We start from the raw sequence: 22986 nt of genomic DNA on the forward strand, positions 1-22986 counted from the left end.
TATGTGTGTGTGTGTGTATATATATATATATATAATGCATATAACTACTTTATTCATCTGTTGATGGATACCTTGGCTCTTTCCGCAGTTAGGCTATTATGGACATTGTGGACGTTGCTGCTATAAACATTGAGGTTTAGGTGCCCCTTTGTTTCACTACATCTGTATCTTTGAGATAAATATCTAGTAGTGCAATTGCTGGGTTATAGGATAGCTCTATTTTTAACTTATTGAGGAACCGTCATACTGTTTTCCAGGCTGGCTGTACCAGCTTGCATTCCCACCTACAGTGTAGGAGGACTCCCCTTTCTCCACATCTTTGCCAACATTTGCCATTTCCTGACTTGTCAGTTTTAGCCGTAGTGACCAGTGTGAGGTGTTATCTCATTGTGGTTTTGGTTTGTATTTCCCTTATGCCATGATTTTTTCATGTTGTCTGTTGACAATTTACATGCCTCCTTTGGAGAAACATCGGTGCATATGTTCTGCCCATCTCTTGACTGGATTCTTTGTATTTTGGATGGTAAGTTTGATATGTTCTTTATACATCTTGGATACTAGCCCTTTATCTAATATGTTGTTTACAAATATCTTCTCTTATTCCATAGGTTGTCTTTTAGTTTTGTTGACTGTTTCCTTTGCTGTAAAGGAGCTTTTTATCTTGATGAAGTCTCAATAGTTCATTTTGCTTTTGTTTCCCTTGCCTTTGGAGACATGTGTAGCAAGAAGTTGCTGCAGCCAAGGTCTAACATGAGGTCTACTTATGTTCTCCTCTAAGATTTTGATGGATTCCTATCCCATGTTTAGGTCTTACATCCATTTTGAGTTTGAGTCTGGTGTAAGGAAATGATCCAGTTTTATTTTTCTACATATGGCTGTCCAATTTTCCCAACACCATTTATTAAAGAGACTGTCCTTTTTCCATTGGATATTCTTTCCTGCTTTGTCAAAGATTAGTTGACCATAGAGTTAAGGGTCTATTTCTGGGTTCTATAGTCTGTTCCACTGATCTATGTGTCTGTTTTTATGCCAATACCATACTGTCTTGGTGATTACAGCTTTGTAATATAGCTTGAAGTCCAGCATTGTGATGCCACTAGCTTTATTTTCTTTTTCCTCTTTCCTTTGTCTATTCAGGGTCTTTTCTGGTTCCATACAAATTTTAGGATTATTTATTCCAGTTCTGTGAAAAATGTTGATGGTATTTTGATAGAGATTGCATTGAATGTGTAGATTATTCTGAGTATCATAGATATTTTAACAATTAATTTTCCAATCCATGAACATGGAACATTTTTCCATTTCTTTGTGTTTTCCTCAATTTCTTTCCTAAGTTTTCTGTAGGTTTTAGAGTACAGAGGCTTTATCTCTTTGGTTAAGTTTATTCCTAGATATATTATGATTTTTGGTGCAATTGGAAATGGGATTGATTCCTTAATTTCTCTTTCTTCTGTCTCATTGTTAGTGTATAGAAATGCCACTGATTTCTATTGATTGATGCTATTGATTCCACTGATTTTATATCCTGCCACATTGCTGAATTCCTGTATGAATTCTAGCAATTTTGAGGTGGAGTCTTTTTGGTTTTCCACATAAAGTATCATGACATTGTCAGAGTGAGTGTTTGATTTCTTCTTTACTGATTTGAATGCCTTTCATTTCTTTTTGTTACCTGATTGCTGAGGCTAGGATTTCTAGTACTATATTGAACAAGAGTGGTGAGAGTGGTCATCCCTATCATGTTCCTGACCTTAGAGGAAAAGAGCTCAGTTTTTGCCACTGAAAATGATATTTGCTATGTCTTTCTTTCTTTCTTTCTTTCTTTTTTTTTTTTTTTTTTTGTATATGGCTTTTGTGACATTGAGTTATATTACCTCTATTCCCAAACTCTGGAGAGTTTTAATCAAGAAAGGATGTTGTTTTGTGTCAAAAGCTTTTTATTGTATCACTTGAGAGAATCATATGATTCTTGTCCTTTTATTAATGTGCTGCATCATGGTGATTGATTTGCAAATTTTACCACCTTTGCAGCCCAGAATAAATCCCACTTGGTTGTTGTGAGTAATTCTTTTAATGTATTGTTGGATTCTATTGGTTAGGATCATGGTAAGAATTTTGACATCCATGTTCATCAGGGATATTGGTCTGTAATTCTCTTTTTTCATGGAGTATTTGGTTTTGGTTTCAAGGTAATGTTGACTTCATAGAATGAGTTTGGAAGTTTTCCTTCCATTTCTATTTTTTTGAAAAGTTTAAGAAGAATAGGTATTAGTTCTTCATTAAATGTTTGGTAGAATTCCCCTGGGAAGCCATCTGATCCTGGACTCTTTGTTGGGAGATTTTTGATGACTATTTCAATTTCTTTGCTGGTTATGGGTCTGCTCAAGCTTCTATTTCTTCCTGTTTCAGTTTGGTAGTTTATAAGTTTCTAGGAACTTATACATTTCTTCCAGATTGCCTAATTTATTGGCATATAGTTGCTCACAGTATATTCTTAAAATCGATTGTATTTCCTTCATGTTGGTCATTATCTTTCCTCTTTTCATTCATGATTTTATTAATTTGGGTCCTTTCTCTTTTCTTGTTGATAAGTCTGGCTAGGAGTTTATCGACTTTGTAAATTCTTTCAAAGAAACAGCTTTTAGTTTCTTTGATCTGTTCTACTTGTTCTTTTGGTTTCTATTTCACTCATTTTGACTCTGATCTTTATTATTTGTCTTCTCTTGCTTGGTTTAGGGTTTATTTGCTCTTCTTTTTCCAGCTCCTTTAGGTGTAAGGTTAGCTTTTGTATTTGAGACTTTCCTAATTTTTAGAGAATGGCTCATATTGCAATGTAGTTCCTTTTAAGATCATGTTTGCAGCATCCCAAAAGTTTTGAGCAGTTGTGTCTTCATTTTCATTATTATTATTATTTTTTAATCCTTCTTTAGTTTCCTGGTTGACCCATTCATTTCTTAGTAGGATGCTCTTAAACTGTCATGCATTTGAGTTCCTTCCAAATTTCCTCTAGTAATTGAGTTCCAGTTTCAAAGCATTGTGGCCTGAAAATATGTAGGGAATGATCCTAGTCTTTTGATATTGGTTGAGACCTGATTTGTGACCCAGTAGCTGATCCATTCTGAAGGATGTTCCATGTGTACTTGAAAAGAATGTGCATTCTGTTGCTTAGGATGGAATGCTTTGTATATATCTGTGAAGTCCATCTGGTCCAGTGTGTCATTCAAAGCCCTTGTTTCCTTATTGATCTTTTGCTTAGATGATCTATCCATTGCTGTGAGTGGGGTGTTAAATTCCCCTAATATTATTGTATTATTATCAATGTGTTTCTTTAATATTGTTATTTATTGGTTTATATAATTTGCCACAACCAATTTAGGAGCATAACCATTTATAATTGTTAGATATTCTTTTTGCATAGACCCTTCAAATATGATATAGTGCTGCTCTTCATCCCTTACTACAGTCTTTGGTTTAAAATCTAATTTGTCTGATACAAGGATTGCCACACCAGCCTTCTTTTGATATCCATTAGCATGATAAATAGTTCTCCATCCTCTCACTTTCAATCTGGAGGTGCCTTTGGGTCTAAAATGAGTCTCTTGTAGATAGCATATGGATGGGCCTTGCTTTTTTATCCAGTCTGATACCCTGTGTCTTTTGATTGGAGCATTTAGCCCATTTACATTCAGAGTAACTGTTGAAAGATATAAATTCAGTGCCATTGTATGATCTGTAACATGCCTGTTTCTGTAGATTGTCTCTGTTTCTTTCTGGTCTATGTGACTTTTGGCTATTCCTTCACTTATAGGATGGCAAGATTTCCTTTAATAGTTCTTGCATGGCTGGTGAAGTGATCACAAATTCTTTTAGTTTCTTTTTGTCCTGGAAGCTCATTATCTCTCCTTCCATTCTGAATGATGGACTTGTTGGATAGAGTATTCTTGGTTGTATACTTTTATCATTTGGTACTCTGAATATTTCATACCAGCCCTTTCTGGCCTGGCAGGTCTCTTTGGATGTGTCTTCTGCCAGTCTAATGTTCCTACCCTTGCAAGTTAAGGACCTCTTGTCTTAAGGTGCTTTCAGAATTTTCTCTAATCTCTGAAATCTGCAAACTTCACTATTACGTGTCAGGGTATTGATCTATTTTTATTGATTTTTTTTAAGAGATTGGACTTTTTGCTTTTTTTTTTTTAAGATTTTATTTATTTATTTGACAGACAGAGATCACAAGTAGGCAGAGAGGCAGGCAGAGAGAGAGAGGAGGAAGCAGGCTCCCTGCGGAACAGAGAGCTCAATGCGGGGCTCGATCCTAGGACCCTGGGATCATGACCTAGGCTGAAGGCAGAGGCTTTAACCCACTGAGCTACCCAGGCACCCCTATTTTTATTGATTTTTGAGGGGGGTTCTCTGTAACTCCTGAACTTGAATCTCTGTTTCTTTCCCCATGTTAGAGAAGTTTTCAGCTATGATTTGTTCAAATATACCTAATGCTTCTCTTTCTTCTTCCTCTGGGACCAAAGTAATTCTAAAATTGTTTCACTTTATGGTGTTGCTGGTTTCTCAAAACCTCCCCTCATGGCCCATTAGTTGTTTTTCTCTCTTTTGCTCAGCATCCTTCCTTTCTATCATTTTGTCTTCTATGTCATTGACTCACTTCTGCCTCATTTACACTAGCTATTAGAGCATCCATTTTAGACTACATCTCAGTTAAAGGATTTTTAATTTCAGCCTGATTAGATTTAATTTCTGCACTAAGAGATTCTCTAGTGTCTTTTATGCTGTTTTTCAAGCTCACCTAGGAACTTTATAATTATTATTCTGAGTTCAATTTCTGGCATTTTACTTACATCCATATCAATTAGATCTATGGCAGAGAGAATTACCACTAGTTTTTTTTTTTTTTTTTTTGTTATGAATTTCTCCTTCTAGTCATTTTGTCCAGAGAAGAACAGATGAACAAGAGAACAAAATGACAAACAGCAACCATAACCCATATATGACAGTGCAAGTAAACAAAAAATGAAGAATATATCTGTAAAATGTAGATGTAAAAATGATAATTAAAAAAGATTAAAAAACATAGATTTGATAAAATGAGAAACTAGTTGAAAAGGAGGAAAAAAGGAGATTTTAAACTGAAGGGCTACAGACTCATGAAAGAAGAAAAACCTCAAATTCTATATACTCTTTTCCCCTATGACAGAATTTTTTTCTGTTCTGAGTGATCCATAAACTTGGTATGCGGCTGATGTTCCTGCTAATCTTCTGGGGGAGGAGCCTGTTGCACGGATTCTCAGGTGTCTTTGTTGCGCAGAGTTGCATGGCCCCTGGCCAGGGACCTAAGCTCAGTGTAACCTGCTTTGGGTTGCTCTATGTGGCATTTGTTCCTTATGGGCTTTTCCTGTCACTTCAGAGGATGAAAAATAAATGTAAATAAATAACACCAAAAATGGCAGTGTCCAGATCTCCGGTCCTGGAGCTAAATGATCTTGGCTCCCACTCTTCAGTGCTCAGTCAAGCACCTTTGTGTAGTCACAGTCTGCAGACTCCGGCAGTGCATACCCACACCAATCCTCCCAGGGGATGGAGTGGGTATTTCACGGCAGCCTACTGCTTTCTTGGCCCCTGCTCATGAACAGTTGTCCGATGGTAGGGGAACCTGTACCATTCCTCCCTGGGAGAAGGGTGAGGATCACGCAGGGGTTTTGCTGCTTATTGGGCCCCTGCTTGGAGAGGGGTCGCTGGATAGAGCTGCTGTTCATGGTTTATGGCAACACCAAGCCGAGAGCCCACTACTGGCCTCACTGATTGCAGAGGCTTCCCTGCTCCAGTGCCAGGGAACACTCCAGTGCCTGGCACACTCAGGTACCCATGTTCTTTCTGTGACCCATGGATCCTGAGACCACACTGTCCCATCTAGGGTTCTGCTCTTTGCCATGTAAGCACCTTTCAGGCAGGGATGTCCCTCACAGGAGCAGATTTCTAAAAGTTCTGATTTTGTGCTTCACTGCTATATCGCATTCCAGTAGCCAGCTTTTGAAGGCTCTCTCCCCCTGCAGTTTATCTTCCCATATATCCTCTCAAATTCACTTCTCCACACCTCCTACCTTGCAAAAAGTGGTCAGTTTTCTATTTTTAGACTTGCAGAAATTATTTTCTTGGATCTCAGGTTGAATCAGGTGTTCAGAATGATTTGATAGATATCTAGCTGAATTTAAGCAACTAGAAGAAATGAGGGCCCCCTACTCTTTTGCCGTCTTCCCTTCTTCTCTACCCTTCACCCATTTTCTCCTTGTCCCCTTCACACACCTGCTCTCTGGCATCCATCAGTTCTTTGCTTTTATAGGACTTATTCTGTTGTTTGTTTATTCATTTTTTTAATATTCCACATATGAGTGAAATCCTGATATTTGTCTTTCCCTACCTGACTTATTTCATTTAGTGTAATACCTTCTAGTTCCATCCATGATGTTGCAAATGGCACACTCTCATCTTTTTATGGCTGTGTACTATTCATTTGTATTTATACCATATTTGTCCTATCTACTTGTTTACAGATGGGCATTCAGTTTGCTTCCATATCTTGGGTACTGTAAATTATGCTGCATATATCTTTTTGAGTTAGTGTTTTTGTTTTCTTTGGTTAAATACTCAGTGGAGTCACTGGATCATATGGTAATTCTATTTTTAATTTCTTGAGGAAACTTCTTACTATTTTCCACTGTGACTATACCGTTCATATTCATATTTTTGTGAGTTGCTGTTCAAGGATTTTAAGAAATGCATGGTAGTTTTTTTTGTTTATTTGTTTGTTTGTTTGTTTGTTTTTTAATTTCAGCAAACATCCATTACCCTTAGAAATTAGGGTTCTAAAAAAATGATTATTATTAACTTCACTTTCAGTGGAAAGGGAAGCAAAAATTGCCATAGGTTAAGTAATAAATGATAGTTGAATTTTTTATAGAAGACAGTCAACATAATTTTGCAGCTCTAAATAATTATCAATTGATTGATCTGCAAATACTGATCCAAATAAATACACACAAAAAATAACTGCTGGAAAAGTAATGCAGTGAAAATAATTGCTGAGACCCAAGTCAGGAAGATGACTTTTGCTTCATATTTACCAACTTCTTAGGATTAGAGATTTAATCATTTACTTAAGGTTGGCTCTACAACTGATAACAAGACAATTAAATTTGATGATACCTTTCTCTAGTGCCTACCAACATTTGCATGTTATTGACTTATAACAGATTCATATATATATATGAGTTACAATATATATTTATAAAAGTTTTTTTTTTCATATTTTGTTTTCCCAGTAAAAATATACTTTTTGATGGAGGCATAATACTCCATAGTGTATATGGACCACATCTTCCTTATCCATTCCTCCGTTGAAGGGCATCTTGGTTCTTTCCACAGTTTGGCGACCGTGGCCATTGCTGCTATAAACATTGGGGTACAGATGGCCCTTCTTTTCACTACATCTGTATCTTATTAGTGGAGCATAACAAATAATATAGAGGACAAGGGTAGATGGAGAGGAGAAGGGAGTTGAGGGAAATTGGAAGGGGAGGTGAACCATGAGAGACTATGGACTCTGAAAAACAACCTGAGGGTTTTGAAGGGGTGGGGTGGGAGGGTGGGGGAACCAGGTGGTGGGTATTAGGGAGGGCACAGATTGCATGGAGCACTGGGTGTGGTGAAAAAACAATGAATACTGTTACGCTGAAAATAAATAAAAAATTTAATTAAAAAAAAAACTAAAAATGGACAAAAAAAAATATATACTTTTTGCCACTATGAAACTTTCTGACCTATTAGATGTTACCAGTAGAAATGGAGACTAATTTTTCTGTTATATTTTTCTAATCCTGTTTTTTTTAATACTCTGCTTGGTTTTAGCCTTGGATCAACTGTGCAATTCTCTTGTGATGAAGATTATGTCCTACAAGGTGCTAAGAGCATCACCTGTCAACGGATAGCTGAAGTCTTTGCTGCTTGGAGTGATCACAGGCCTGTATGTAAAGGTAAAGAAAAAACTTTAAAATCAAAATGGTCTCTTAACATTTTATAAGTGTGAACTTTGTTCCATGAGCGTAAGTTTCAGTTAAATCTTTGAGCTGTAATGCAGTCTTTAAGGAAATACTTAACCCGTATACTTAGCAATATTTGTTGAAGATCTCTGATATGCGAACTGCTGTGTTTGGTTTCCAAGGAGTTCCCAACGTAATAATTATATAAATATGCAATACAATGCACTGGTGACTCTCTGGCTTCCCATATTACCAGTAACTGCAGATAAGATTTGTTCTTATCACCTTTCTACAAATTAAGCATTTCCATATAAATTAAATAAAACCCCTGTTTTCTAAATTTTATTAAACAATGTTTGAAAATGCCTCATCTAGACTTACTGGAACTCTTAATTGCTTTTTTTGTTGTTGTTGTTGTTGTTATTTTTTGTAAGATTTTATTTATTTGAGAGAGAGAGAGAGAGCACAAGCAAGGTGAAGGGCAGAGAGAGAAGCAGACTCCCTGCTGAGCAGGGAACCAGATGAAGGATTTGATCCCACAACTCCAGGATCATGACATGAGCAGAAGCCAGATGCTTATGACTGAGCCACCCAGGCACCCCTGTTGTTGTTATTTTTAATAATGGCATCTTTGCATGTTTCAGTGTCTTAGTACTCAAAATTTCATTATCACTTCTTCACCCTCAGGGAACATTTTCAGTGAGTCAACACATTCTATTGATTCCCCTCAGGTGTAATAAGTGTGTTCTCAGGGGACTAGAGAAAGGGTAGATTTGAGAGCTACTCTAAAGGGACAAAGAGAAAGTATCTGACTACTGTCTGGATATGGAAAAAGAAAGTGACAAGAAAGAATCAAAGATGATACCCAAAGATGAGTCCATGAGATCAGAGAAATCTTATGCTGTTAATAAGTATGAAGAAACTGAAAAATAGAGTTGTATGGAAGATTATCCAGTCACTACAACATTGTCATCATTAGTAATACATTCAGACACTTCTTCTGGGGAAATCATTGGGCACTAACCACTGCATATACTGTCTTATTCAATCCTGAATACAAACTGATTGAGACACAATTATCTCCATTTTAGAAATGAAAAAGTAAGACGTAAAGAGAAATAACACTTTCCCAAGTTCAAATACTTGGAAAATGTCAAAGTCCTTAAGACTTCATAGAATGGGGAGAAAAGCCAGATTTCAGAACATTAATGAGAGAATAGAAAATGATAAAATGGAAGCAACAGGTATCTTCCACTCACTTGGCAATGGCAAACCGGAGTAAGAAGAAGAGAGAAGCTAGATGCTTCTCAGGTTTAAATAAAACTTTTCTGTTGCAGGTAGATGTGTACTCATGACCTATCTAATTTTCAAAGGATTTGAGAATGACATATGATGAAATAACATTAAAAAGAAATAGTGAAATGGGGATAATAAAATAGGGCAAAATAGTTCCATGTTCCTAAACAAAAGTTTATATACAAGTTAGTAGACAACTTTTAAGAATGTTAGACTTAAATATGACAGTTGCTGAACAAACAGGGAAACCTGTTTTTATACAAAAACTGTTGTCTATGAAATACATGTATAACAATGACACAGAAAAAACAAAATTTTTCCTGGCTTTGAGTTCTGAAATGCCTTGCATTATTTTTTTTTATAAAGTAGACACTGAATGGTAGTTATTGTGGGAGTAACTTTCATCAATGTTCAGACAATGAATAGGACAGTAAACTGTATCAGTTTGATTTTTTTATGGTGTCCTTCACTCGAGACAAATTATAGTTATAAAGGACAACATAGTGAAAATCATGGTTTCAAATGGTGTAATCCAAGTATCCTGCTTCAGTTTTTCATAAATTAGGTGTGTGCACTTTTTGATGGCAAAAAAGAATGGAAAAAATAGTAGATTCAAGAAAAAAAGATTAATGTTAATGAAGAAACAAAACCTCACACAAGAAGAAAAGTTATAGTCAGATCATGGAATTTAAGGTCTACATAAAGTAAGATTGAGACTATAAACCATCTTTTTCATTCAAGACTCTCATTTCAATAAAAAGAATGAATCATATTTATTATGACTGTAAATTGTTCAAAGACAGAAATAATGTTACATTATTTTGTTATGTTTTACAAACCCTGTAGCAGAAAGAGCAGCTCCGTACTGGCTTCAATCTCAAGAAATATTCATTGAAAACTAATGTATAATTATTTTTCTTTGATTCCAAGATGTATGATGATATATATCAATATTAGTGGATAGGCACAAAATGTGCATATTCAAGATTCATATCTTGATGTTATTTCATCTAAATTTTACATCTTTTCTGCAGACACCAATCATTTATACATAGCTTTCTTCATTCCTTTCATGCAGGCATATGTGTGTATGGTTTATAAAGTACATTTGGCTATTAGAAATTACTGGCTCTGGTGCTGAAAACAGTAATGGAAGGAACATGCTGAAATAGTAATTGAAGTTTTAAAATGACTATCCGCAATGAGTCTGAACAAAGAATAGTTTTCATGTCTCATGGGTGCTTGGACAGAATAAATATGCTTTTTCCCAGACAGCAGCATAAATAGCTGTATCAGTGCACTGCACCTTTGAGAGGTTATTAATATAGCTGCTGTCTATGTATTGCATGGTTGAGCAATCAAGAAATGGTGATTTTAAAGGGACTGAAAGTTCACACAAATAACAAATTATGAATTAAAAGAGAAAGAGCAATTTAGAAATTAATATTAATGGATTTTACACAAACCCAGACAATAATTTTTATTTCCTAAATGGGATATGTATACGAGATATTTGCCAGTATATAGTTATGGATATAATCATTTTTTTGTTGGAAATGCAGTAGATATCCAAAAGCTGGAGTTTATGCAAATAAACGGGCTTATACACTTGAACAATATGTAGAAAGTTTGTTTTTAGATATTTGTGATGTTTGAAGAAACATCACTCATTGGAGAATTGATAATTTGTTGACTAGGAAGTATTTAAGAGAGTTAGTATTTATAGATTAGACAAAATTTTTGACTAATTTGCAATCAATATTAATTTGGATGGTCCAAGTAACCAGTTTTTATCTGTCAAGACACAAGGGCATGAACCACTCATAAGAGTAATGTAAGAGGTGATTAATCATTCAATTAATTATTTAATTATTTGTTATGCAGTTATGAATATATTTACTTATTTTGGATTCCACAAACATTAGTGAACATCAGTAGGCATGCCAAATTCATACTATGTGGGACACACAGCATGTATGGTTTTAATTATATTGTATTATTTATAAGGCATAAACACAACAGTAGGTAATATAGAGTAGACTATTTTGTTTACAAGAGAGGTGTAATTCTCTGCAAAATTCAGATGAGAAGTATTATTTCCATGTTTGGAGATTGTCACACCTTGAGATGGCAGAGCAGAACTTGGGAATTGTTTTAGATTTCAACATAGGAAGTTAGAAAGCATTCCAAATATAGAGGATATGTCACAAGTGAAATCACAAAGTGCATTGACATGTTCTGGGGAACAAGGTGGGGGAAGATGGGCATTCCAGTTTAGTTAGGTCTATCTATGAAAGAATATAAAGTGAGGTAAGTTAGGAAGGGTTATGTTAGATATCTCCTCCCTTAAGATTTTTTTGGAAACACTCCAAAACTGTCATTCCTGTCATCACCATTCTATAGTATGTATACTACAACTAACTCATATGTTTTTGTTTGAACTATAATTTATCATTTGTATTGCTGGCAGACTAATCCTATCAAAATCTCAATTTTGATATGTCCCAATAATATTCAAAGACCCTGTTTTATCTCTCAACTTCATACTGTGAGCCAGTAAAATGAGACAATCAAGAATGTGAACTCGGGTATCAGAGTACACCAGTTCAAATATTTGATCTTCTACTTAAGTAATAAACTCTCCTCATAATTATCAGATATCTTATCTGTAAAGGAGAGTTCCAGTACATTAGGACCTACTCCATAGGGAATTAAGAATTTGTATGAGGATGCAATGAGGTAATCTGTATAAAAGCACCAAGAATATGGGCTGAAGCACAAACACTTAATGGTTGGGGTGCCACGCTAATAGTTAACTCATTAATTTCCAAAATTGCCCATAATCTGTCTCCATCCAGTTTATCCCAGGATCACAATATTGAACCAAACCACTGTCCTAATTTTCATATGTGTGATTTGTCCTGGATGAAAACATACCTATTGACCATATTCTGCCCACCCACCTTTCAAAGTCTTATTCACCTTTCACCTCCTCAAAACTTCTCTCCTATTTCCATTATCCTTTATCCCTCACTTTTTTACCCCTATTTCACATTTACTAACTTTACCACACAATTTAGCATTTAATTCTATTATCTTTGGCAGTGATGCCTCAACATTTTATGCACAATAGACTTGCTCCTCAACCAAAACCACCTTAGAAAGAACAGAATGATCAACACTCTTATTGTGCTTGCGTTTTCATTGATCTCTTTTGATTATTGCCAAGAAGAGGACACTAACCAATAAGGTTTATCTATCTATTACCTTTGATTTTAAATGGAAAGATCATAATGAGGTTCAATTCCATTCTTCATATGCAGAAAGAAAAGTTGGTATCACAGTTTATTCAACAGATCATTTCTCTGGCCAAAGCTAAGGGCCATGACCCTCATTAATGAATATTTATTAAGGGCTTTTGGGGGTCTTAAAGTTTTCAAAATTCTCTCACGTGTGTCAGGTTCCTACTCATATTTAACTCTTCTTCACACGGTTGAGTCCAGTGACCATTATCCCTATATTTTAGTGTGTATGATAGTTGTTAAATAGACTTTTTGAACAAATATTATGGGGAAATTAGTTAATTATAACAAACAGTTTAAAAAGATAGTAATATGCTGATTGTAACCAGAAAGTTTGCCTGGTGGAAGACTTCCTGGTATGCAAAAGCAATTAGAAAATTTTGCCCAAGAGCAAACCAGAACCTGCTGAAATTTATCAACCAGAAACACATACAGCAGGTGTTTGTCTGTAGCTGTTATTGATGCCTTCTTAGTTTCATGGAATAAGGTTACAGATGAGATGATGCATAATAAGGGTGATATTAGCAATTAATAGAGTGACATATGGTGAAGAAGATAGACAGATGGTTTAGATATGGATATTTATCATACACTCATGTTACTTGATGGTCTTTTTTTCCCCAAAAATAATACTTTGAAATTTATTATATAATTTTAATAAGCAAATTCATTTTACTGAGCTCTGACAATGAATATATTTTAATGATAAGATGTTATTTACATGTTATGTGATGCAGATGATAGTGATGCATTTATGTATATCATTTAAAATTCAAAACCACTTGAACAATTAGAAATTTTACATTTCAATAATGACCTTCCAACAATTGCTTAGAAATACATTCTACACATCTTGCCTACCTCACAAATTTATTAGGAAAATATGCAAATAGTTAGCAAATAAATGATTCTGTTTTGTTATATACTAGGGAGGAGGGATCTCCATAGTTATCAGTGAGAACTCTCCATTGGCACCCTCCCATTTCCTGGGTGTATGACCTTGCTTATGTTGCTTAACATTTCCTGGGCTTCTGTGTGCTTTTTTGGTGATTACTATGGACTTCTTCCAGTTTTAAATTCTAAATATTCTTAAGTACAATTACTGCTTTTCTAGACTTTAGAACATGTTGAGGTTATTCTTATTAAATGTTTGTCTTGGTCTGCTCTGGCTGGTGTAACAAAAACACCATAAACTGAATGGCTTAAAACAATAAACATTTATTTCACTGTGACCTCTTTCTGTTAAATAAATAAATAAAATCTTTTAAAAAATAGGTAATTAAAGCTTTTACTTAGGGCCAAAACTGCAGTTATCAGTCATCAAATTTTTTCAGAGTAGTTTAGAATCTATGGATCTTTTATACCTCATTTTCTATTAAAGATATAACTTTATATTAAGTTAACAGATTATTTATGTTCATACATTGCCAACTATTAAGTGTAATTCTATGAAATGTTCATTGTTTTTTTTAAAAGATTTTATTTATTTATTTGACACAGAGAGATCACAAGTAGGCAGAGAGGCAGGAGAGAGAGAGGGGGGAAGCAGGCTCCCTGCTAAGCAGAGAGCCCTATGTGGGGCTCCATCCCAGGACCCTGAGATCATGACCTGAGCCTGAGGCAGAGGCTTAACCCACTGAGCCACACAGGCACCCCCACATATGTTCATTTTAAATAATGTATCCTTAGAAAAATAAAGTTGATTATGATGTGATTCTTTTCTTTCTTTTTTTTTTTTTTTATTATGATGTGATTCTTGATCCTGCTATATTCTAAGGGCTATAGTTTTGAGAGTTTTTAAATGGAAAATAAAGATATCAATTATTAAAATTAATCAATAGCAATTATAGGTGAGTTGGGAGAGAAAATAAATAGGAAGCAATTCTTTTAGTTTTGGCCCACATAATTCTAAAGCCTTGAGGGTTTTAAATTTAGTGGGACTAAAGGGGACTGTGCAATGAACAAAGCACAAATGACTAAGGAAATAATAACCTAATAAACAATGGACATTTTAGCTGAACAACTAAGGAAAAACCTAAATGTGTTATCTTTATGCAAGGATGAACAAATTGAAAACTATTAAAATTAGCACAAGAAATTAAAAATTTGCAGGAGAAACTACTTATTTAAAAGGGAATTTCGAAGAATTGTCATAACAAATTGCCTTTTTTTTGTTTGTTTGTTTTTGGTTTTTGGTTTTTACAGTAAATCTGTAAGATTCCTCAAAATCCCCTTGTAATACAGAAAGCCTTATTTCCTACGTTTGCTGATAGGATGTGCTGTTATCACAATATGATGCTCTATATGACTTACTTCCCTTTCCACTAACTCTGATCACATAAAAAGAATGGAGAAGTAAAGATGGAGTGAGGGACTCCCTTACTAAGCTCCTTCATAACACAAACTCAGTTTTGTCTTAAACTAGCAGGATAGCTACTTTTAGGTAGGAGAGTCTGTAGGTAAAATGATCATAGCGTGATCACTAGAATGTCTGACACTTTTTATATGAATGCAAAATAGAGAATTGTACAATGGGACATAAAAATACATGCAGACCTAGGAAAGACACAGACACCGATAGGAAACAAAAGGCCTAGGTAAAACATATAGAGACAGGATTGATGAATAGGGGGAAATTGTTAATATTTAAATTGAGTTTATTTGAAATATAGGGAATTATGTATTTTACCCTTAATATGAACACTCAGAATTTATCATACTTTGGCAGACCTCTCCTTGTACTAAGGTGTAAGCTATGTTTTACTGTTTAGCTAGTCTGATGGTAATTTTTGTGAATCTAGGTTTAGAGCAACAGCAACCCCACCCCAACAACTGGCCATGCCTGGCACATGGCAGACACCCTCACAGATACTTGACTGAATGAATGTTTTGTTTCTTACTAAGCTAGACACAATGTAAGAAGCACAGAATAGAATTGAACAAATCACGCCCTTGAGGAATTTATAGTCTCATTGAAAACAGTACATTCAAAATGAAACTACCAGAGGACATCCCTAAGGCCACAGAGGCACAGTTGCATAGACAGTGTTTATGTCATAAAGACAATTCAAAATAAAGGAAGGACAGAAGACAGAAATGAGAATGTTAACCTTTGGGAGATAAATTCAATAGACTATGAATATATCACTTAGTTTCTCTTCGAGTTGAATATTACTGTATATTTCTTTATTTTGGAAATCATTCATTTTTTAAACAACATTGATATTTGATTGCTAAATATTTACTAGATAAAAGGAAAAAAAGGATGAGTTAGAAATTATCTTTCTCTAAAGATAAGTGCTCTACTTTAGTGGGAAAAACACAACAGAAATGTGTGTCTTACCAGACATCACAGTAACAGACATTGCAGGTGAGTAGACACAGAAATTTACATTCAATGAGGATAAGTAACCACTCTGCTTAGAAAAGTCTAGAAAATTTGATTTTTAAAAAGTGAGTAGAGATTTAAGACGGAAAGGCAGACAGACCTATAAGTTGATATATGGGAAGATATACAAGACAGAAAACTTCACATAAAATTGCAGGGTCATGAAAGAGACCTATCTTAGAAAGATAACCAAACACCGATGAATGAAATATGGAGGAACATAAACTTATTGAAGGTGGGGAAAAATGGAGATATGTTGGTTAAACCCATGGATCTTACTTTGAAGGATCATATATGCCAATGACAAGGTAAATACTGGGTTTGGGATGCATAAAGAAGGAGAGGTTTTTGTTTTTAAATTTCTTTTTTTTTTTTTAAGATTTTACTTATTTATTTGATACAGAGAAAGAAATCACAAGTAGGCAGAGAGGCAGGGAGAGACAGAGGGGGAAGCAGGCTCCCTGCTGAGCAGAGAGCCCGATGCGGGGCTCGATCCCAGGACCCTGCGATCAGGACCCGAGCAGAGGCAGAGGCTTTAACCCACTGAGCCACCCAGGTGCCCTGTTTTTAAATTTCTTTAAAAAAAGGATTACTTATTAATTTAATGCACTGAACAAGTATTTATTCAGTGATAATTATATGTCAGTCAGACACTGGGGTAAGTCGTAGGGGTAAAAAGATAACTAAGACAAAATCTCTACTTGCAATGAACTTACTCTCATTGGTGGGGGGGGCAAGAGAAGATCCCAAAGTTAATATAAAATTACAATAATTGATCATGAACTCCATGCTAGAGTTATATAAAAGTTGTTATGGAGTAAACGAAGAAGACTTCCAACAGGAGGAAGAAGCTGAGCTGAATCTTGAAAACGCAGTAGATAAGGCTAAAGAAACAGTGGTGGTTGTGAAGTGTACATCAGATAGAGGGAACCACGTGGGAAAATGCATAAAATATTAGGGTGCACTGTGTTATAGAGAATAGAATATGAGTGGGGAGAGGTAACCCTGAAGGCAGGGTGTCCAGTTTGACTTTCGATTAAGTTTGACTTTTGATTAAGAGAAATGCAGAGAAGGTGATAGAGAAGAAGTAGATTGGAGCACATACTAATATTTAAGGGATAAGAGGAGAAAGTAGAGCTTGTAGAAGAGACTAAAAAAGAAGTAGCTAGAAGCAGAGATGGATAACAGGAGAGGGAGAGAATGGTGTTGTAACAAAACAGTGGGGAGAGACTTTATAAATAAAGTGTGGTCAACATTGTTAAATACTGCACGGTGGGTGAGAAAAATAAGAACTCAATCGAGTTCAACAACCAAGAGGATGCCAGTGACCTTGGTAAAACCATTTTCATTGGAATTGTTGATGTGGAAGACACATGGCTATAGTTGAGGAGTAATGAGGTGAGAAAATTGAGGCTTGATGTGAAAAGCAGAAACTTAACTGTGAGGCAAAGTCAAGAGCTATGTTGGTAGACAGACAGGAGCATGAAATTAGGGAAGGGCTGTTTTTAAGATATGACAGGTTTCAGTAATGAGGACATGGCTCAGGTGCGTGTGAGTGGTTAAAGATACAGGTGAGAGCTGGACCGATTGGAAGATACAGTTCCCCAATATGAAGAATCTGGGGTTCAGAATAGAAGGGAACTTCCCTGAACTTGGATAGGAGTTCACACACCCTCTCCTCTCAGGCGGAAGACTGTGAGGAAGGAACAAATGAAGATGCAGATCATTTTACAGGTGGGAAACAGAAGAAGGCATTATTCTCAAACGGTGCTCTTCCCACGCCCCCCTGTTTTTGTCTATACAGTACATGAGGTCATCTAAGGAGAGGAAGGAATCCAAAAGTTCTGTGATGAAGTAGGGTGGAACTGAAGATGAAATTGATAGGAATAGAAAGAGCTCGGGGAAGTCACTAAACAGTCAGCCTCTGAGAAACAGGGTCATATCCTGAGGGTTTCATTTAGCCCAGTGGTCCTCATCCCTGGCTGCACATTACAATCACCTAGAGAGCTTTTGAAATAAAAACCCGTGCCTAGGTCCTAACCCACAGCAATTAAGTCAGAGTCTCCAGAGGACTAGATAATGCAGTTCATCTATCCCCTCTGAGATAAACTGGTCAGTTTAACTGCATCAAGGGTTCAAAAAAACGGCTTGAAATGATATTTTGTTTTCTTAGGGAGTCTCTCCCCCCTTCCCAAGGAGTAATGTACTCACAGGCAGGCTGTTTGCAACATTTAGTTACACATATCATATTCCTATTCTACAGAGTAGCAAAGTGGAAGTTTGATGCATTCAGGTCACCAAGGCAGAGCAGCGGCTCACCACTTCCCCTTCTTACTGGACACATCCAGATAGGAGAGCAATATAAATTTGCATGTTAAATGTCAAAGATGGACTCATTTTCATACTTATCATGTATTACCAGCTGGAAATGGCACCGATTTACTTTTGAGATATGTGTTTCTTGGGAAGAAATGAAATAGGGTCACAACTGAATGAGCTGCACTTCATTTGCACTCCTGCCGTCCATTTAGGATAGCTTTAGCTTATTTATTCCAAGGAAACAAGGCAAGGCAAATGTAAGTTTGCAGCATGGGAATGGTTTTGAGAAGAAAATTAAATAACACTATGACTTTATGAAATACGAATTCTTTTTAAAGTTCGCCATAAGTGCCAACATGTCCACATATGTATTGATTTCATATATCCTTTCCTTGTTGTCTATAGATTATACAGTTCACGCAGCACTTGCTTTACTGGCTTATTATTCTGCATATTTTCTGTAAAGAATGCTTATTTCAAATTTCACATTGCTATTATATAGTTAGGATCACTATGTCTTTCTTACTGAGTGCTCTTTCATTAGAAAACTCTTTTTAGGTTTCACACAAGTTAAAAAGGCATCTTGGATGATTTCGTGATGCTCTAAGCCTATTTAAAGCTAATGAAACTCCAGAGTTCCCAGGCGGCTCAGTCAGTTAAGTGTCTGCCTCTTGATTTCAGCTCTGATCATGATCTCAAGGTCATGAGATTGATCCCCTTGTCAGACTCCATACTAGGCATGGAGCCCTCTTAAGATTCTCTTTTTCCCTTTCCCTCTGCCCTTCCCCACCCTCATAAATAAATAAATAAAGTTAATAAAAGTTCACAGTCATTTTCTTGGCCTTGAATAAACTTCTATTTCAACTTTTGAAGGATAAATATTTAAATTTAGCAGAATCTGCAATTATATATTTATCCTGAAAAAAAAATACCTTGGGTATTATGACACTGTTACCTTTTAATAACCATTAACACACCTCACATCTCCTTGCATTTTTCCACCAAATTCTAAGGGGAAAATAAAAGGCAACAAAATATTTAGATATAGAAACCAATAAGCAAAAGAAATGAGAAGAATTTTGTTGCCTTTCTAGATCTACTTCCTCACAGATCAAATGTAGCTTTCTATAAAACTATTAGGAATGGCTTCTGGAAAGCTGCTCATTTACCTTTTTTTTTACATTTATTTTGTTCTTTTCTGCACAAAATTATCCAATGGTGGCATATAATATTTTTCCTACCTATTTAGGTACTTTATTTTTTTTTAAGATTTTATTTATTTATTTGAAAGGAAGAGAGAGGTCACAAGTATGCAGAAAGGCAGAGAGAGAGAGAGAAAGAGAGGGAAGCAGGCTGCCTGCTGAGCAGAGAGCCCAATGCAGGACTTGATCCCAGGACCTTGGGATCATGAACTGAGCCGAAGGCAGAGGCTTAACCCACTGAGCCACCCAGGCACCCCTATTTAGGTACTTTAAAAAGAAAATTATTTCACTAAGACCATGTTGTTAAAAAATGTTTTGTGAGGGCTTCATAAAAGGACTCCAGTTTTCCCCATTTTCATAACCATAAAACTATTTATTAATTAAATACACTAGCATTCATTCTGAGCCATGAACACCAAAGGCTGCACTTACCTTTTACTTTTTTTCTTTTTGAATTATTTCATCTGTTAGGAAATACTGACAGGACCAGTGATGTGAACATGTCCCCCAAACCTCAGTAAGGCTTAACTGCCTGATAAAGTTAAAAACCTGGGAGGAATATGAGTAGCTTATTTTTGAAATTATAATCACTAAAGAAAGAAATAGTGGAGATTACCAGTATATTTAGAGTGAAAAACTGCAATTTCAAACAAATTGTAATTGAAATTTACCTACAAAGTTGTAAAGATATTATGGCTCAGTAGTACTTTCGGGGGCTGAGGACTAGAGTCAAAAAGAATGTGTGTAGGGGAAGATATCTACAGACACCGAAGTGGCATACATAGACTGGGCGGAGGAACTCTGATTTTAGAAAGACAAGTGCAGATCATAGATAAATGGGCATAACACCAGCACTGAATATTGATATGTGACATATACTTGTAAAAACCCTTCCAGGCTGTCTAAAGCTAAGAAGCGTTAGAAATGTGAAATATGTTGAAGAATAATAATTAAAAAATAATTTTATTTATAGGAGATAAGGAAATCAATTATACACATAATTTTATATATATATATATATATATAATTATTATAATGTAGGCTAGTATTTCCTAAAGTTATCTTTGAGTATTAAGAATAAACACATAGGAAAGGTGTTCAGACAAACTGACAATTTGTTACATTACTTTAACTATAGAACTTGTCAGAATTTTTAATATTTCTGGTTTGGTCATTTATCTTTAAAAGTAGAAATGTAGTATGTAACACAGGCTCCAAGTAAATGCTGATTTGAGCTGAACATTTTGGAAGATGTTGGTTTGGGGGGTGTAATGTCAATCATTCCCTAACTGTTCTCACCTCTAGTTTCTTTTTTTTTTTGCATTTGTTCCCCATATCTAGAGTACTCTAATTGAAAATTTAATAATAATAAATAAAAACCAAACTCTTTCAATATGCCACCCCATTCTACAAACAACCCATTGTTAACTGTTGAATTCAATTTTTTTTTTTATTATATTCAGTTAGCCAGCATATAGTAGATCATCAAAACTTCTGAATGTGGCATTTTGGAGCCCCCAAATATTGTTCCTGAAATTTTCAACTTTATTTCTTCTTAGCCCTAAATACTGCTCCAGAAAGCTAAAGATCACCAAGTTCTATATGTCCCTTTAGTGAAAAGAAAATACTTGGGTTCAAGAATTATCTCCTCCTGTGTGTGTTTTTGGTGATAGTAATATCAGTATCTTTAATTTCCTCTCTTTCACAGGAATTGTGCTGACTATACATATTATCTTATTATAATGCAATAATTTTGTCTTTTGTAGATGAAAGTAGATCAAGTAAATGAGAAAACACAACTCTTAAGTGCTGGAACCAAGATTCAGGTTTAGATGTGTACAATCTCAAAGTTCATGGTGTTTTCACTCTCCACAGTGAGCTAAAGAGCCTAAAACACAGAGAAGTGCAGAATATACAAACCCCTGGACATGATGAATAATCAGTTAAACTGTGCAAAGTTTCACATAGGTTTGGTTCTTAGGAGGTTTCTTGGGGAAAAAAATTGATTCCGCTTCAGCTTATATAAGACTTTTTTGCTTCTTTGGGTAGGAATTTCTTTTTCTTTTTTTTTCTTTTTCCTATACTACCTAAATCCTCACTCAATTGGGTCTGTGTACTTTGTCCAAACAATTTTTCTTATTTAACTTCTCTGTTTTTTGATTCATCTCCCCTTAGTTGTCCCTTGGAAAAATCCCCTCCCCCCTTCTTCTGAAAACTAAGGGTCTTCCAAAATTTCAATTTTCACCTATTTGATAGGTAGGTATTCATAGTTTATCTTTTATCTTCATAATCAAAAAGTATGGTAAACATTGGCATACCTAATTATACTTCAAAAATGTACCCCAAGAAGCTTGAGGTTAATATATACATTGATGAGTTTTTAAAGGAACAGATAATTTTACAAATGGATATTCAGACTCTATGCCATATTCTGGAAAAAATAAGGGAAACAATAATATTTAGGAAAAATCTGGATAGTTGGTAGGCTATTAAGCAATATGTGGAGACTGAAGCCTTAGGAAAAAGGAGCCAGTGAGAAATACTTGGGGGCACCTGGGTGCTCAGTCCTTAAGTTTCTGCCTTCTGATCAGGTCATGATCCAAGAGACCTGGGATAGAGCCCCATGTCACACTCCCTGCTCAGTGGGAAGCCTGCTTCTCCCACTCCCACTCCCCCTGCTTGTATTCCTCTCTCACTGTGTCTCTCTCTGTCAAATAAATAAATTAAATCTTAAAAAAAAGATATCCTTGGATCAGATGAAGAAAGGATCTATGAGAAAGGAATGATCTAATATATAATCCTAAATTAAGTTTTAATTTAATTTTTTGTGTTGCTGCCATGTAAACTTCTTACTTGTCTCAGTCCCCGTATCTTAAGTAATAAGTAATCATTGATCCTAGTAATTGATAGTGGTTGGGAAGACTAAATAACAAATAAAACCAACAATTATCTTTTTTCTAATTATTAGAGAGGTTTTTAGTTGTTGTTGTTGTTAGTGAAGTTTAGAATTCTCAGATATTATAGAGGCTTGATTTTATTAAAGCATTAGGAGATATGTGAGCTGTGTTTGTGTGTGCGTGTGTGTGTGTAAGTTGTTTTTTTGATAGATCTTGTAGCACATTGCTTGATAGGAACTCTGGTGATATAAAAATCTGGCTTGATTTTATTAAAGCATGAGAAGGTATGTGAGCTGTGTTTTGTGTGTGTGTGTGTGTATGTGTTGTTCTTTTGATAAATCTTGTAGGATATTGCTTGATAGGAACTCTGGTGATATAAAAAAAAACAAAACCCTCTTTTTCAGTCTTATGGATTCAGTATGTGCCTCATAGGGATGTCAGAGGAATGTGTCAAGAACTATGAAGGGTCTGAGGTTTTTCCATACTTGCAAATTTACAAATTAGCTTGCCATACTTTTATAGATGCTAGTAGATATC

At 35.4% G+C, this 22986-nt stretch overlaps 1 protein-coding gene across 3 annotated transcripts in view; it reads left to right on the forward strand.

Moving 5' to 3' along the window:
- Nucleotides 1-22986, forward strand: part of CSMD3 (CUB and Sushi multiple domains 3) — a gene marked incomplete at both ends in the record, with an annotated part of 1233164 nt that overhangs the window by 556543 nt on the left and 653635 nt on the right. For all 3 annotated transcript variants that reach the window (XM_080802411.1, XM_080802412.1, XM_080802413.1), the window contains one exon: nucleotides 7915-8039. In XM_080802411.1, the coding sequence (XP_080658537.1) occupies nucleotides 7915-8039 (125 nt within the window). The remainder of the gene's footprint in view (nucleotides 1-7914; nucleotides 8040-22986) is intronic.

The sequence above is a fragment of the Martes martes genome (genome assembly GCF_963455335.1).
Source record: "Martes martes genome assembly, chromosome: 4".
In the NCBI taxonomy this organism is placed as follows: Eukaryota; Metazoa; Chordata; class Mammalia; order Carnivora; family Mustelidae; genus Martes; species Martes martes.